This window comes from Portunus trituberculatus, chromosome 46 (assembly GCF_017591435.1).
Source record: "Portunus trituberculatus isolate SZX2019 chromosome 46, ASM1759143v1, whole genome shotgun sequence".
In the NCBI taxonomy this organism is placed as follows: Eukaryota; Metazoa; Arthropoda; class Malacostraca; order Decapoda; family Portunidae; genus Portunus; species Portunus trituberculatus.
Genome location: NC_059300.1, coordinates 15,837,841 through 15,853,857, shown reverse-complemented (window position 1 = coordinate 15,853,857; position 16,017 = coordinate 15,837,841). Strand labels below are relative to the sequence as shown.

At 42.1% G+C, this 16,017-nt stretch overlaps 1 protein-coding gene across 1 annotated transcript in view; it reads right to left on the bottom strand.

Annotated features, from left to right (window-relative positions):
- Positions 1-16,017, bottom strand: part of LOC123519806 (AF4/FMR2 family member lilli-like) — a 215,282-nt gene that overhangs the window by 100,804 nt on the left and 98,461 nt on the right. The window contains exon 4 of the mRNA XM_045281324.1: positions 13,584-13,697. Within this exon, the coding sequence (XP_045137259.1) occupies positions 13,584-13,697 (114 nt within the window). The remainder of the gene's footprint in view (positions 1-13,583; positions 13,698-16,017) is intronic.

Here is a 16,017-nt window from a genome sequence, read left to right as displayed (position 1 = left end):
TGCGCTGCCGGCAGTTGTTTGCTGATCACCGCGGTGGGCAGACACTGTTTTGTGTGTCGTGCGGACACCCTGTTTTTTTGTTGTTTTCTTTCAGGTAAGGCTATGTTACTTGTTACTGTACAGGTACAGTGCCTTCAATTTCGTTACCCGTTTTTTTAAGCGAGTTGTATGGATGTTATACCAGTTTCGTTGGTGTTGGGCCTATTTATCGAGCTTAAGGCTTGTTTTTGTTATCACAGTGCGGCGGCCATGTCGGAGTCAGGTGAAGCGTCCTCTGCCTCTAGGTCACCTTTCCCTCCTTCCTCACATGCCTACAGCGGGCCTCCTCCTGTCCCTGGAAATGATGTTTGCCTTCACAACACGGATGACAGTAGCAGGAGGCACTCATCTCGACGCTCGTATGGGCAGCATGATTCCGTGAGGTTGCGGGACAATGCTGATGACGCACGTGGCTCCCGCCGCACTTTTCCCATGCCTCCCCCTTAGTCAGTTGTGTTGGATGCTTTGGCTGACTTGCGAGGGGAGGTGGAGACCTTGAAGGCAGACAGGCAGCGGCTGCCACTCTCTGCCGGGTCAGCGCTGGCACCTGTTGGGGACAGTACTCTGGGGGCCCAGGGTCTGTCGCCTTCTTGCTCTCTTACCACCTTTTCGGGTTTCTCGGCTAGGGTGAGTGATGATGAAGACATGTCAGTGCCGACCGCCACTGCTGATAGTGCCTTAATTCAGGTCACCAAGGCATTTGACCCTACTGACACAGTTTCTGCTGACATTGATCACAGAGATGGTCAATTTTCTCTTTGATAATGGTTTGAGAGAGGAGGACTATAAGGCCATCTGTGAGGACGAGATTGTTAAGAGGCCTAATAACTGACATGCTCTTGCACCAGTGGAATGCAATTCACAGGTGTTGGAGGCCCTTAAGCTGGACGCCAGAAAAACTTACTTCCGTCTGAGGGAAGTAAATAAGGACATCCTGCGGGCCTCAACCATCATTACCAAATCTTTAGTGGCGCTGGATGATTTGGCTGAGCAGGAAGGTAACTCCAAGGTGGTACATGAGGTAAGCATGATCAATGGTGCATTGGCATTGCTGGGCAACACAAATCATAGGAACAACTTGGTCAGGCGTTTTGTGATGAAACGTGAAATAAACTATAAATATGCTCATCTGTGCTCAGATAAGGTGCCTATGTCACGCTTTCTATTTGGTGACGATGTGTCACAGTCTGCCAGAGAAATCGAGGAAACTGAAAAACTTCGGACGAAGTTCTCACAGAAGAAGCCTGCCTTTCCTTTTAAGTTCACAGGTAAACCCCCTAATGGATACTGGATCAAGTCTGCTGGTAAGGGCTTCTACACCAGTTTCCGCCCCTATGGGCAACTGAGGTTTGGCCCCAGGGCTGCTCCACGACAGCCTTCTGCTCAACATGATGCGGACCCAAAAAACGCCAAGGGCCAGGGCGACCGCAGCAGGCAGCCCCAGTAATATCACAGGCAAGTACATGTTTTGAGGGTGGCAGGCTGCACTGTTTCCTGCATGAATAGCGTAAAATTACCAGTGACCCCGTTATACTGGATGTTGTTGAACATTGTCACCTTGATATTGATGTTGCCCATTAGGCATCATGGGATGAGTGAAAATAAAACACCCCCGCCCCAAGGATATAGAGGTGCGTAGGCAGCTACTGCACATATTACCCGCTGACGTCTTGGTCGCCAGAGCAATCCCTACAAACGATGCACTCGTGGTGCTCACCCACACCGACAAGGACAACGATGCCATTTTTCAAAATGGCATGCCCACAAAGCTGCCTGCAGTGGGTTTTACTGCAGTTGTCCCTCCCGAATTACGTGCCCAGCGCACGGTAATCTGCTCAAGCTTGGACGACCTGGTTTATGAGCATACGGAGGAGGAGATTGCCGATGAAGTGAGAGCTAAGCACGTCTGGGCCAAGGTCAAGAGTGTGTTTAAGTTCCCTTGCTCTCCCACTGCTAACTAAGATAACTTTCACAGACAGTGAAATGGCCAGGAGGGCTATCTTGGAAGGACTAAACCTCTTCTATATACATATCCCTGGGCACCAGATAAGGCAGGAGACCTACACTCCACTCCTAACTTGCAACAGGTGCAATGCTGTAGAGGACCTATTCTGTCCATCTTCCTAATGCAAGAGTTAACCAGTATCTTCACTCCTTCATTCCCTACACTGGTAAACTCTGGAACTCTCTACCTGTGTCTGTATTTCCACCTGCCTATGACTTAAACTCTTTCAAAAGAGGAGTGTCAAGACACCTCTTACGTTAACTGGACCCTCCTTTTAGATTTTTTTTGTTTTTTCTCTTTCTCCTTTCTTCTTAACAGGGCCTGGCAACCAGCGGGATTTTTTTTTTTCCAACACTTTGTTTGCCCTTGGCCAGTGCCCTTGTAATGTAAAAAAAAAAAAAAAAAAAAAAAATTCTACTTGAAGCTGCCCACACCCAGCAGGTTATGTACGCTGTTCAGAATGCAGCAGTGAGGAACACACCTTCAGGAGCTGCACGGCCACAGTGAAGAAGTGTCTACATTGCAGAGGTGCTCCTTCCGCAAGGAGGCTCTAAAGAAAAAACAAGACGCCATCCGACAGGCAAGAGTCAGGCCTGGTGTATCTTTTGCACAGGCCTCCCAACCCGCCTCTGGACCCAGCATGGCAGATTCCGACAAGTCGCTCACCAGCTTATATTATGCCTGCTACATGTTCACCTCTCGGAAAGCCTGGCTAAGAACGGGCTTCCAGATGTAAAGCTGCCGACCCCGCCGCCTTTCCGTGACCCGGACTCCATGGTCAGTGCCTTCACTAGGGGAATCCCAGCACCTTCAGAGACAGCGGCCGCAGCTTCTACTCTAGTCACCGCTCCAGCTGCCGTACCTGATAACGCTACCTCTGTGGCTTCCTCCGTCTCAGACGCCAGCAAGGTGGAGATGAAGGACCCAGACTAAGGTGTCATCCAATTCAAGTGGCTTCTTCACAAAGACCAAGAGGAAGAAAACACCCAGTACACGCACCAAGTTCAACCAGTGCATTCATACTGGGAGTTTGGTTCTAAGCCATACTGGGCCTCCAGAGATGAAACAAAGGATACTGGACTACATGAAGGAGAACCTGGCGTCCCTCCACTCTTGGACAGTTTGCTCTCCGGAAGACTTTGAGAGGATCAAGAACGACTCCCGGCAAATTCTAGGAGACATGCTTTACGGTAGATATCCTTCTGCACGTAAGTAATGCCACAATTACGTGTAATTCAGCACAACATTCTCTCCTGGGAGAATCGTACATTTGATCTCATCAACACTTACAGACATTATGACCTTGACATCATTCTCATTAACAGCCATGATGGACTAAGTGACAATACAAGACTTAAGATCCCTGGCTTTTGAGTCTACCTTAGCAACACTTTAAATGACGGGTTAGCTATAGCCATTAAATGCCGAATACCCCACAGAGTCAAGGATGACTTTCTTTCCGAGACTTTAACATTACAGACTGACACTCCAGACAGACCGATCATTATTGGTACCAGCTACCTCCCCACTCGTCGACCTTACTTGCCTCACCCAGACTTTCTTCGACTTCTACGCAGACAGATGCCAGTTTTCCTTGTGGGAGACCTCAATGCTCGACATACCTCCTTCCGGTATACAACCACAAACCAAGTAGGGAGGGATCTCGTTGACTATATCCGACGACACACAGCATGCCACATCGGCCCTCATTTCCCCACCTTCTGTAACTACAATGCCTCATCTTCACCTGATATAGCTATCACCAACATGGTTAATTTCATGCACTATTCTCTCTCACCAGGTCCCTTGACAACTAGTGACCACATTCCTATCATCCTTGACATCTCCACTTCCCCTCTACTAATTCCTAGTCCTCGAACCTTTAACTTTCACAAAACCAACTGGGACGCCTTCAAAGACGACGATGCCCTATGGATGAGAGACCTTCCAGACATCACTTTTGGTTCCCTGGAGGATATAGATGAAACACTAGAGACATGGATGACTACGGTTAGGACTGCGGCACCCCGACATATTCCACAGATGACCTATAAACTTAGGGTAGCCCCAAGGCCTGCTCGTACTTCGTAGCTGCTCAGAATTCAATTTCGGGCACTGCGATATAGACCAACGAAGAGGGGATGGACACATGATGATTTCAGGCAGTACACCCAGCTAAAGGTTGCACTGCAGGACTCACGACAGGATGAGGCAAGAGTACACTGGGGAAGAAGGCTGGCCAGCCTAGCTGCCCACCATCGGGACCCCAGAAAGTTCTGGAGAGAGCTCAAGTCTCTCTCTGGAAAGACGACAGGACCAGAGACTTACCTAATAGACGCCACGGGAGACAAAATGTTTAGCAACAGTGACAAAGAACAACTTTTTACGTCCCTATGGGACCGCTTCTACAGGGAAGACTATGACGATGACTTTAACAATAACGACAATGTGCTGAATTACATGGCAATGGCCGTGCACAGGACCTACCCTTATGAAAATGCCGACCCCGCCCATCTTACTGGTGTCTCACCTCTGGACTGTCTTATATCTACCCAGGAGCTGGCTGCTGCAATAAAATGGGCAGATCAACATGCCCAGGGATAAGTAAGATAAACAGAACTATACTCTCGTTTCTTCCAGATTCTGCTCTTCACAGACTACAGGAAATCTTCAATGCAGCTCTCTCTGCCGGCTACTTCCCGGATGGGTTCAAGCAGGCCGAGATGAGGATGATCCCTAAGGCAGGCAAGCCTCCCACTCATCCAGAAAGTTATCCTATCTCCCTGCTTGAGGTTCCAGGGAAGCTTTTGGAGAGAGTAGTCACAGAGTGGCTTCACACCCACCTGGAGACTGGTAACCACCTTCATCCAGCACAGTATGGCTTCCGAAGTGGCAGAGGAACAGTCCATGCCATTGCCCTAGCCACGGAGACCATGGCCTTACACCAAGCCAACAGGTCCCGCTGTAACTTGGTCTTGCGAGACGTGAGCAAGGCGTCTGATCGTGTCTGGCACTTGGGATTGAAGTACAGTGCTTATTCGAATTTTGCGATACGCCAATTTTGCAACCAAGGACCAAAAATTGCCATTTTTTTAATTTCCCCATCTTGCTCCTTTCTCCCGGTATTGCGAGAGAGAGCGTTCCCGCAAATTATATATTACTGTATTATATAGGCAATATTTTATTAATTAATTCATATTTATCATATCATACTATATTATCATATTTATATTATATTTATCATAGTTTGGTGGTTTTTGGCTAGTTTTAGTTTTCATAAAAATCTGGCGGTAATTCAACGAAGCTCATCTGGCAACACTGCCCCACTCTCTCCCGCCTTCCATTTGTTTACATACACCTCAACAGAGTTCTCTCTGCAAATTTGGAAGAATCCTTGTGCTCGACTTTGTGTGACATGGTGCCACCAACCAAGAAAAACATTAGGCTAACTTTGGAGCAGAAGATGAAGATAATTAAGATGAAAAGAGATGGAAAAAGGAACTGTGATATTTCCAGAGAGTTTGGTGTGGGAGAATCAACTGTGAGAATGGTGTTTAACCCTTAACTTCCGGGGATTAAAATATTTTTTCCTGTCTAATGACGGGGAAAAATGGTACACCTAAAAATTGTCAGAACACAGTTTGAATACTGATAATTATTTTCTCTGTGTTATTCTGAATACAATGATGTACTTTCCAGCTCGATATGACGTCTGAGAGTTTAGTTATTGCCTTATCAAAGTTTCCTCCTCCGAGCACGGTGTGACCAGTCAAGAGGAAACAGCCCGGAGAGCGACGCTCTCTCTCTCTCTCTCTCTCTCTCTCTCTCTCTCTCTCTCTCTCTCTCTCTCTGTGTGTGTGTGTGTGTGAGAGAGAGAGAGAGAGAGAGAGAGAGAGAGAGAGAGAGAGAGAGAGAGAGAGAGAGAGAGAGAGAGAGAGAGAGAGAGAGAGAGAGAGAGAGAGAGAGAGAGAGAGAGAGTAGGGGGAGGAAGGAAGGACATATTATCACTGATTTCTGAGACACGTGTGTGTGTGTGTGTGTGTGTGTGTGTGTGTGTGTGTGTGTGTGTGTGTGTGTGTGTGTGTGTGTGTGTGTGTGTGTCATATATCACTGATTTCTGAGACACGTGTGTGTGTGTGTGTGTGTGTGTGTGTGTGTGTGTGTGTGTGTGTGTGTGTGTGTGTGTGTGTGTGTGTGTGTGTGTGTGTGTGTGTGTGTGAATTTATTTACGAGAGACTGTATGACAGGCCTAATTTTCCAGAGTGGATCATCAGTTTTAACATTGCAGAAGTGAAGGTATTTCAATATGTTGTCATATCTGTCCCTTGTTATGTACCGTGCAAAGATTGGCATGTACAGCAGATCACTCTTTTTCCAATAATCATGCCTCAAAGCTTTTCTCGAATGACTCATAAGAAGCGTGACGGCTATGAACGTCAGGAGTTCATTTCTTGTGATGTTTTCCACTCTTTCTCGTGAGAGCTATGGGGCACATCATCATCATCTGCTGTTTCTTCATCATGAAAAGTGTTGCTCTCACTCACTATATGGTCCAAGAAAGCATCACTGAGAAACGCCATGAAATAGTCACAATTGTGTTGCACAGGAGGGAATTCAGCTGTTATGCCAGGAGACACAGATAAATCAGGCATAACTGGGAAAAAATCATCATTGAATTCCCTCCATTGAAAGACAGGTCGGGGTCTCGCGCCACCTCTGCCACGCCCCCTTGATCGCCTCCCCAGAACGCGAGGAGCACGCGCATGCCTCGTCTCCTAGAAACACTCTGTGTCCTTGACACATTATCTGGAGTCTGTTCTTCATCATTATTGCCTTCACTGTCACTTATACTGTGTAAGAGTCTCTGTCTCTCTGTCTGTTCTCCTGAGAAAGCAGGTGAATGATGCTCTACATCCGTGTCCTCACTACTAGTCTCTTCACTTTCCCCAGTTTCTTCTTCTATATATTCACTGTCACTTTCTTCTAGCTCAGAACCACTGCTAAGTAAAAGGGTTCTGCCTTGCTCCATGGTGATTTACAATCTGACCCGATCCTTCGCTGTTATCACTGACCTTTCTACCCAGCGTCACCGGAGTTGCCAAGTGTCGCCCATAAACGGGAAAACAGTTCAGTTACCTCTAAAATTAGGAGCTCTTGTGGAAACACTTGTGTGGTAAAAGATGCCAGATACTTCTACTCACCATCCGCCTCAAGAGAGCGCGCGAGAGACTTAAAATTACGCCGGGAAAAATCTTGATTACTGGGACGAATCCCGTCACTTCGGACGTTCTGACGCAAACGTTTATATACGACCGCCGGAAGTTAAGGGTTAAAAACAGTGAGAAAATTGAAAAAGCTGTAAAAATCTATGGTGGACAGATTTTTTATTCTCGTAGCCATTGTACAAACACTGTGATCATTCATATGGAAAGATACCTGGCTCAATATATATGTGATATAAATATGGGCAAAATATTAGGAAAATATTGAAAAATTAGGCGACCATAGACGAGGGGTCCACCATATTCAATTTTTCCCATAGGAATAATACTTCCAATTTTGCGAGGGTGAGGGTCGGAGGCCACCTTGGCCCTGCTTTCTCCCTGGCTACAGGAGTCCCACAGGGAAGTGTGCTGTCTCCTACCCTATACAGCATTTACACCAGCGATTGCCCAGTCTCACATGCTGGCATCAATGTACTGTATGCTGATGATATTTCACAGGTAGTTTACCACCCAGGCCTCTCCAGCAGGATGGCGAACGCCCGCACTAGCAGAGAAATTACCAGCATCAACGCCTTCGAGAGGGAGTGGAGGATCAGGACCAACATCACCAAGTTCACCATCATACCCCTTGCCACCAAGAACCCCGCCCAACTACTTGTAGACGGTGATGATGTAGGGTTCAGCCCCAGGGGTTCACTCCTGGGTCTATCGGTGGCCTCTATGAGGTAGACTGGCCACATGACCCAGCGTGTGGTCCAAGCGAAATCAGCCCTCACCAGGCTGTTCCGCTTCAGGGACCTGGCAACTGGTCTCAAACTCCAGCTTATAAAGGCTCTAGTCCTTCCCATTCTATACTATCCTCCTGTTCCTTTGCATGCTCTCTCCAAGACAACGATCAGCAGGCTACAGAAAGTGCAGAACAGCACCTTGAGGTTCACCTTCGGTACCAAATGGGACGACTTTATCAGCTCGGCGTCCCTCCCAGCCCTCAACGTCCACCTCCATGAGATGGCCACCAAGTTGTGGCAACGGATGGAAGACGAAGGATGGGATCAGTACCGGGTGCTGAAAGCTTTGCACGAGGAGACTCCACATCAACAATATGCCTGGTTTCCTAGGAGCCTCCTACGCCTTGAAGATGGACAGCCTGAGCCCAGATACAGGTGAAAGTTCCCATTTTAATAGTACATTCCCTACTGTCCTTCCCAGTGTATTTAAAACCATTTCATTTCCAAACCCCCCCATCACTTAACTTGTACTGTCAGAGACTCTACCCACCAAACAGGCTACCACCCTCGGCCTGTTTGATCATCGTCAACCAGGATTGTGGATGCTGATGGAGAGAGCAAATCTATCCCCTACTGAGAGTCAAGGACCACGAAGATACGGAAGCAGCGGCGTAGTGAGATAGGCAACCCGGGACACTGCCAGGACTGATGTCTCCCCGGATGACACAGACGGCAGCCTGAGTGCCAGTTCCTGCTGTGTCTTCCCCTCAGCCCCGCGCCCTGAGTTGCTGAGATGCCAGCCTTCATCTCAGCAAGGGGTAGAGGACCACCGGGAAGCTTGCAAAACTCTTGGCAGTGGGGCTGAGCCACAGAGACGCACAGCTGAGGGGTCTTGCTGGAACGGATGGCGCTACCGTGCCACCGAAGGCCGCCCCAAGAACAACTCCTCTACTCACCGACGTTGACCCTCTACCCTGCCGCATACCTTGGCTGCAGGGATCGCCGAATTGGACATAATAATAATACTGAAGAAAAGAACTAAGTAACCCTCGTGTGATTCCGGATTGAAAAAGACCTATTGTGAACATCTAGAAACTTTTGTGCTTAAAAACACACATTTTTTATTGTATATATGTATATTTTTCATACTAACTCCTCCACAACAGCACGGGTGGTTTTTCTCCGGGAGCTCCGGTTTTCACCCAGGAAGGCATCTGCACTGTCTGTGGACATCATGAACTAACCTATATTTCTGTGTAAAATAATCTTTTATATTGTATATTTAAGCATAACATTGTATGTCAACTATGTAACCCTCCAGTTTTCTCCCTCCTTATCTCACAGCAGTATGGGGTGGTTTTCCCCCGGGAACTCCGGTTTCCACCCTTAAACCAGCAAATACTGCCCTGTGACATTCATAATTTTAAAACCGCAGGCCGGACCGCCCACCAACTTTCTACTCCTACTGTATTTCAGCATTTCCTCTCCTTTTTCTTCCAGTGTACCAGTCAGGTACACTCTACCTCCTTCTTTGTAATCCACCTTTACTAAATAAACTTTGTAAACTTTGTAAACTATTCTGAGTGATGTTATGTCACTGTTACTTGGTAATGACATTGAGAACAGTGATGAAAATGAAGACAGTGATTTTTTTATTGAGACAGAAGAAAGTGAAGACTACAGTAGTGATTATGATAGTGATCTGGGAGACAGAGACCAACCCTCACAGCGACATTCATAAACCTCCTCACATACTACCCTCGAGCAATGCGTGGTGTGTGTCACCCATGGTTGCCTCTGGAGGACTGTGCTTGTCGCCCAAGTCATGTGAATCCCATTGTTAATAAGAGCTGCCAGATTCCAATTATTATAGAAATCTACAATACTTGTAATATGTAGTTTCTTTTTCTTTTTCTGTTTTGCACATCATTTCATATATCTGAGTTCACATTTTCATGACATGAAAGTTCAAAAGTTCCTACTTTTACATCAAATTCAAATGCCCGAAAGGAAAGAGAGAAAGAGAGAGAAAGAGAGAGAGAGAGAGAGAGAGAGAGAGAGAGAGAGAGAGAGAGAGAGAGAGAGAGAGAGAGAGAGAGAGAGAGAGAGCACGCGCACTGTGTTATCGGAGCTTGGGGGTATTTCTTAGCGGCGGGTTCTTTTACAGGTTCGGGGAGAATTTTTTTTATATAGAACTTTGCTCTCAGAGGTCATAACATGTTGAAAACTACATCGTTGTACTCAGAATAACACAAAGAAATATGCTTTTATAAGGAAAAAAGTCTTTTAGCATTTCTGATAGGTGTGATTTTTCCCCGCTGTAACAGATGGAAAGTAAATCAACTCCCCGTACTTTAACCCTTAATGTACGGTGATCGTTTTGGGACGATTGTAGCATCGCATGCAGAGAGACAGGGATCGTTCCAGGAATCATGATTTTTCTGTGCTAAAAGTTTGAGTCTCTCCCCCTCACTAATGGTCCTGGGGCAAGTAGAGGTATCTAGCAACTTTTCTCACTTGCCTCCTCAAGTCTGTGTGATCCCACACAATAGGTCATCTTTTCCCATTTTGAGGCGACACCTGGCAACCCCCGTGACCAGGAGGGAGGAAACGATACTTATGATGTTATGTCAGTGTTACTCAGTAGTGACATAGGACAGTGATGAAAATGAAGACAGTGATTTTTCTATTGAGACAGAAGAAAGTGAAGACTACAATAGTGATTCTGATAGTGATCTGGGAGACAGAGACCAACCCTCACAACGACGTTCATAAACCTCCTCACATACTACCCTCGAGCAATGCGTTGGTGTGTGTCACCCATGGTTGCCTCTGGAGGACTGTGCTTGTCGCCCAAGTCATGTGAATCCCATTGTTAATAAGAGCTGCCAGATTCCAATTATTATAGAAATCTACAATACTTGTAATGTGTGGTTTCTTTTTCTTTTTCTGTTTTGCACATCATTTCATATATCTGAGTTCACATTTTCATGACATGAAAGTTCAAAAGTTCCTACTTTTATATCAAATTCAAATGCCCGAAAGGAGAGAGAGAGAGAGAGAGCACAGTGTTATTAGAGCTGGGGGGGTATTTCTTAATGGTGGGTTCTGCCACAGGTTCAGGAAGAATTTTTTGATATGCAATAACTTTACTCTCAGAGGTCATAACATGTTGAAATCTAGATCATTGTACTCAGAATAACAAAGAGAAATATGCTTTTATAACGAAAAAAATCTTTTATAATTTCTTCCCCGCTGTAACAGATGGAAAGTAAATCAGCTCCCCTTACTTTAAGGGTTAAGGGTTAAACTGATTATTAACTATCTGAAGATTAAATTTAGGATCAGGAAAAAAATGTTAATCATAGGTGAGGAAAGTGTAGGAAAACATCTGCACATCTCATTCTCTATTATGAATCAGCCATTATACCTCACTAACTAGTCGCACCTGCAACATTACTGATATAATAGCAAATTTTTCTCAAACAAAACAAATACTTGGCACACTGAGGTTAGCCGCATATAAGCGAATTCTCAAATTCTAAACTTGTATATACTGAATACAGGTATTCCTCGTTATAAGATTCATCATTACACAATGTTTCACTTATATAATACGGCAAAGACTAAATATTCCAACGTCTTGGAAGTCAAACTTTTTCAACACTTGAACGCAAAAGTTCGACTTGGTACTAAAAAAAAATATCTGGTACTCAAACATCTTCACACATGATTGTAAACAAAGGCTCCTGGCCTCTCCCTCCCTGCTGCCATCAGTTGTCCAACCACTGTCATGAGAACAAGATTCTCCTGAATTCTCTATAGATTTTCATTTAGAAACTTAAAATGGTACCACAGATTCTTGTTGGAAAAGGAATATAGTGAGAGTGCAAGTGTTAGTGAGCCACAGCCCTCCACTAGTGGGTTCACAGAAATTACATCAGGACAGCAGTTACCAGCTGTTTTCATGGATGGTGACTTGTCCTTCAACAAATAACCTCCCTCTTCCTCCCACCCTTCTCCCTTCCTCTTCTACATTATCCATCACCAGCCTTCACTTTCAGTAAATACAAATAAAAAAAAATTTTATTTCCATTGAAATTTGTGTAAACTTAAGGTTTTGGTAAGATTAGAATGAATTACCTGATTTATAGGTAGCAGTAGTCAAACTTTTTGATATTCAAACAACTATTTAGAACAAATTGACTTTAAGTATTGAGTCTACACTATATTCAGTTTCTATTACCCTAATTCTGCTGTACGATCAGTTGTTTTGCTTTTATGATGTCTCAAGTGTGCACTCATTGGCTCTGCATGCAAGTACAGTGAACCCTCATTTTCTTTCATGAATCAGTCATCACACTTTCTATTTTTACAAAGCTTGTCATAGGAACTCAATGATTTTCATACAATAAAGTAAGAAATCGCACTTTATCATAAAAAATCACCTATTTTACTTAATGAAATCCAAGCTAAATCATGGCACGATAGCAAAGGTAAAATGCCAGAGCCACCTTCACTTTAGGGATCTTGAGGAAGGAATGGAGAGATAGAACAAGATACAAATATGGGATTGTGACTGGAAGAACCCAAAAGAGAAGATACGGTAATGGCATAAGCAGAACAATTACAAGTTAAGAAAAGGTCAAGAACGTTAGGCATACCTCCAAAACAGTCAGGAATATGAGAGTAAGGTGTTGCACCAGTTGATCTCCCTAGGTCATGGAGGATAGGAAAGCTAAAGGCTAATTCACCAATGGTCAGTGAAGGAAGAGGAAAGCCAAAGCTAGTGGTGAACACTTAGCCTCCAAAAATGGAAATCTCCACAAAAATAGAGCCAGAGTGTGCTCACTCTATAACTTACATAGTCAAAACATTTCTTATAGTTAAATTTAAGTGAAAGGTATACAGAATAGATAAATTTAGATAGTGACTATGAAGTCATAACCAGATGAAGAAAAACCCAGAAAAATCAAGAATGTGGGCATGAGAGCAAGTTAACTATGCATATGGACGCAATATTAAGCTTTGGAGTGAAAATGAGAATAGAGAAAGTAGGAAGGAACAAAAAAGGGGTTACTGTTAATTGCCTCTGACACCTTTGTTTCAAGTGAGGAAATGATGATGATTAGTAGAGAAGATGTGATGTTCTACAGACTGAAAATTATATCTACAACCACAAATGTTGCAAAAGTTAATGAACAAAAACTTGAGGGAGGTGTCAGGACACTTAGGGTCAGTACCTGTAGACCTGTCTGACCTGGAAATAACTATGGTCCTCTCTAAAAGGGGACTCTGAGGCTGGTGTAGGAGTTGCCATATCTAATTTTAAAGTTTGAGTGTAGGGTGTGTGTGTTGCTAGTGCATATATTTTGATGTAAAGGAAGAGAGTTGTTTTACGAGGGCAGGCTTTGGATGCCCCCTTGTGTTGTGAGACACAAAGGAAAACATTCAGTGAGGTCACAGCTAACTTTAATGACAAGTTCACAACACTGCCTGATCCAGTGCTTTATACCTCACTAAGGGTAATTAAATGCAAAATACAGATATTTAAACATATAAGGAATGAGGCCACACATCACAAACCTGTCACTGTGGGAACACTGTAGCTGCATTATGGGTGAAAGGGGAATATCTCTGTGTGTGGCTGAATCCAAAGAGGGAGCACGCTGCATGCCATGGTGACCACAATTATTCTTGCTGAAATATAAATCAATTGTAGAAATAAGTGACTCAGAATTTGTACTAACTAATCAATCCATTAAATCATTCTTCTTCATGAAAGTTCCTAAAACAATATAGTCATTCTTTACATATCATGCACTTGTACATTGTGGTTTTCCACACTGCACACTCACTAAATTCTTAACTTCTGTCCATATTGCCCTCCTGCCCTATAGATCACGCACCCAACCACAGCTCATGTACATACACATGCATACACATATGCTTTAATACACATTGGCACAAAGAGAGAGAGAGAGAGAGAGAGAGAGAGAGAGAGAGAGAGAGAGAGAGAGAGAGAGAGAGAGAGAGAGAGAGAGAGAGAGAGAGAAAATGTGGTAGTGGTCCATGTCTACATATTTACATCATATTTATGTATATTAATTCAAATATGTAATGATTTGTGCGCAGACCACAGGTCCACAGTGTTGAGGGAAGGCCAAACAAGGCATGGGTAGTCAGGATATATTGGTATACAGGCTGATAAAGGGTGGACCAAAGGAAGTCTGTGAGCTGCAGGGCTGACCCCAGCGGTTGTCACCTCTCTTTTTTTTATTTTTCTTATGCTGGGAAGGATCTTATTTGCAGTCCTTGCACTATGTGCAAGAAGGGATTGATTTCTTTGCTGTCCCTATACTGTGTATAGTAAAGGATATTTACTTTTCTTCTAATATGATTCCATGTGTATTTTTTTGTTTTCACATTTTTTCTTTTTCCTTTTTTTTATTTATATTTCTATTTTTTTCTTTGTTTTATTCAGTGCCTTGCAGCATCCACTTTATATCAAATAATCCCTTGTCCATTCTAACAAAGTTCCTCGCAGTCCTCCTATGTTCTCTAGTTTCCAAAGTAGTCTTCCATGAGGGACTTTATCAAAAGCCTTTTTTATGTCCAAGTATACGGTGTCCGCCCATCCATCTCTGCTTTCCAGTTCTTCTATAACTCTCGAGTAGAAGCTTAACTCCTTTCCTGCAGCAGGGCAGATGAGCGAACTACCAAATATAAAATCATCTATATATACAGTAGACACTATCGTCTTTCAACCATACATCTATATATAGCTTCCCAGAAAATGGATACTCCTGATTGACTCTACCACAAAACTGAACAAACAATTGAATCTATGTATACACTCTGTTGCAAAACTGAGGAAGTGACATAGACTATGCAGCAAAACTGAACAAACAATTGAATCTATGTGTAAGCGTTGTTTGTGTTTGATTGGTGATAATATATGTCAATATGCTTGTATGAATGTTTTAGTTACTCACATCCAGGACTTGTGACCTGGATGTAATTTACTTCCACTTTTCTTGATATTTTTCACATACTCGTACATACTTGTTTATACCTATTCATTTTCAGGCAATGTTGCTGGCATGTGGTGCAGTTCTTTCTCTTTCATATGATAGGCTAATCATTAAAAAAAGTGTAAATAATGCAAAATTTCCTGTATTATTAGGTTATGTGCATAGCACATCCACCATCAACAAAGCACAAGCAGTGACCAGCCTTGAGAGGCCATTTTGACCAGTGTTTGGGTAGTTCAGATGCCAAATAATTATTTCTTTCATGAATTTTGTTATTTGTAAAAGGAATCTGCCTAAATATATATATATATATATATATATATATATATATATATATATATATATATATATATATATATATATATATATATATATATATATATATATATATATATATATATATATATATATATATATATATATATATATATATATATATATATATATATATATATATATATATATATATATATATATATATATATATATATATATATATATATATATATATATATATATATATATATATATATATATATATATATATATATATATATATATATATATATATATATATATATATATATATATATATATATATATATATATATATATATATATATATATATATATATATATATATATATATATATATATATATATATATATATATATATATATATATATATATATATATATATATATATATATATATATATATATATATATATATATATATATATATATATATATATATATATATATATATATATATATATATATATATATATATATATATATATATATATATATATATATATATATATATATATATATATATATATATATATATATATATATATATATATATATATATATATATATATATATATATATATATATATATATATATATATATATATATATATATATATATATATATATATATATATATATATATATATATATATATATATATATATATA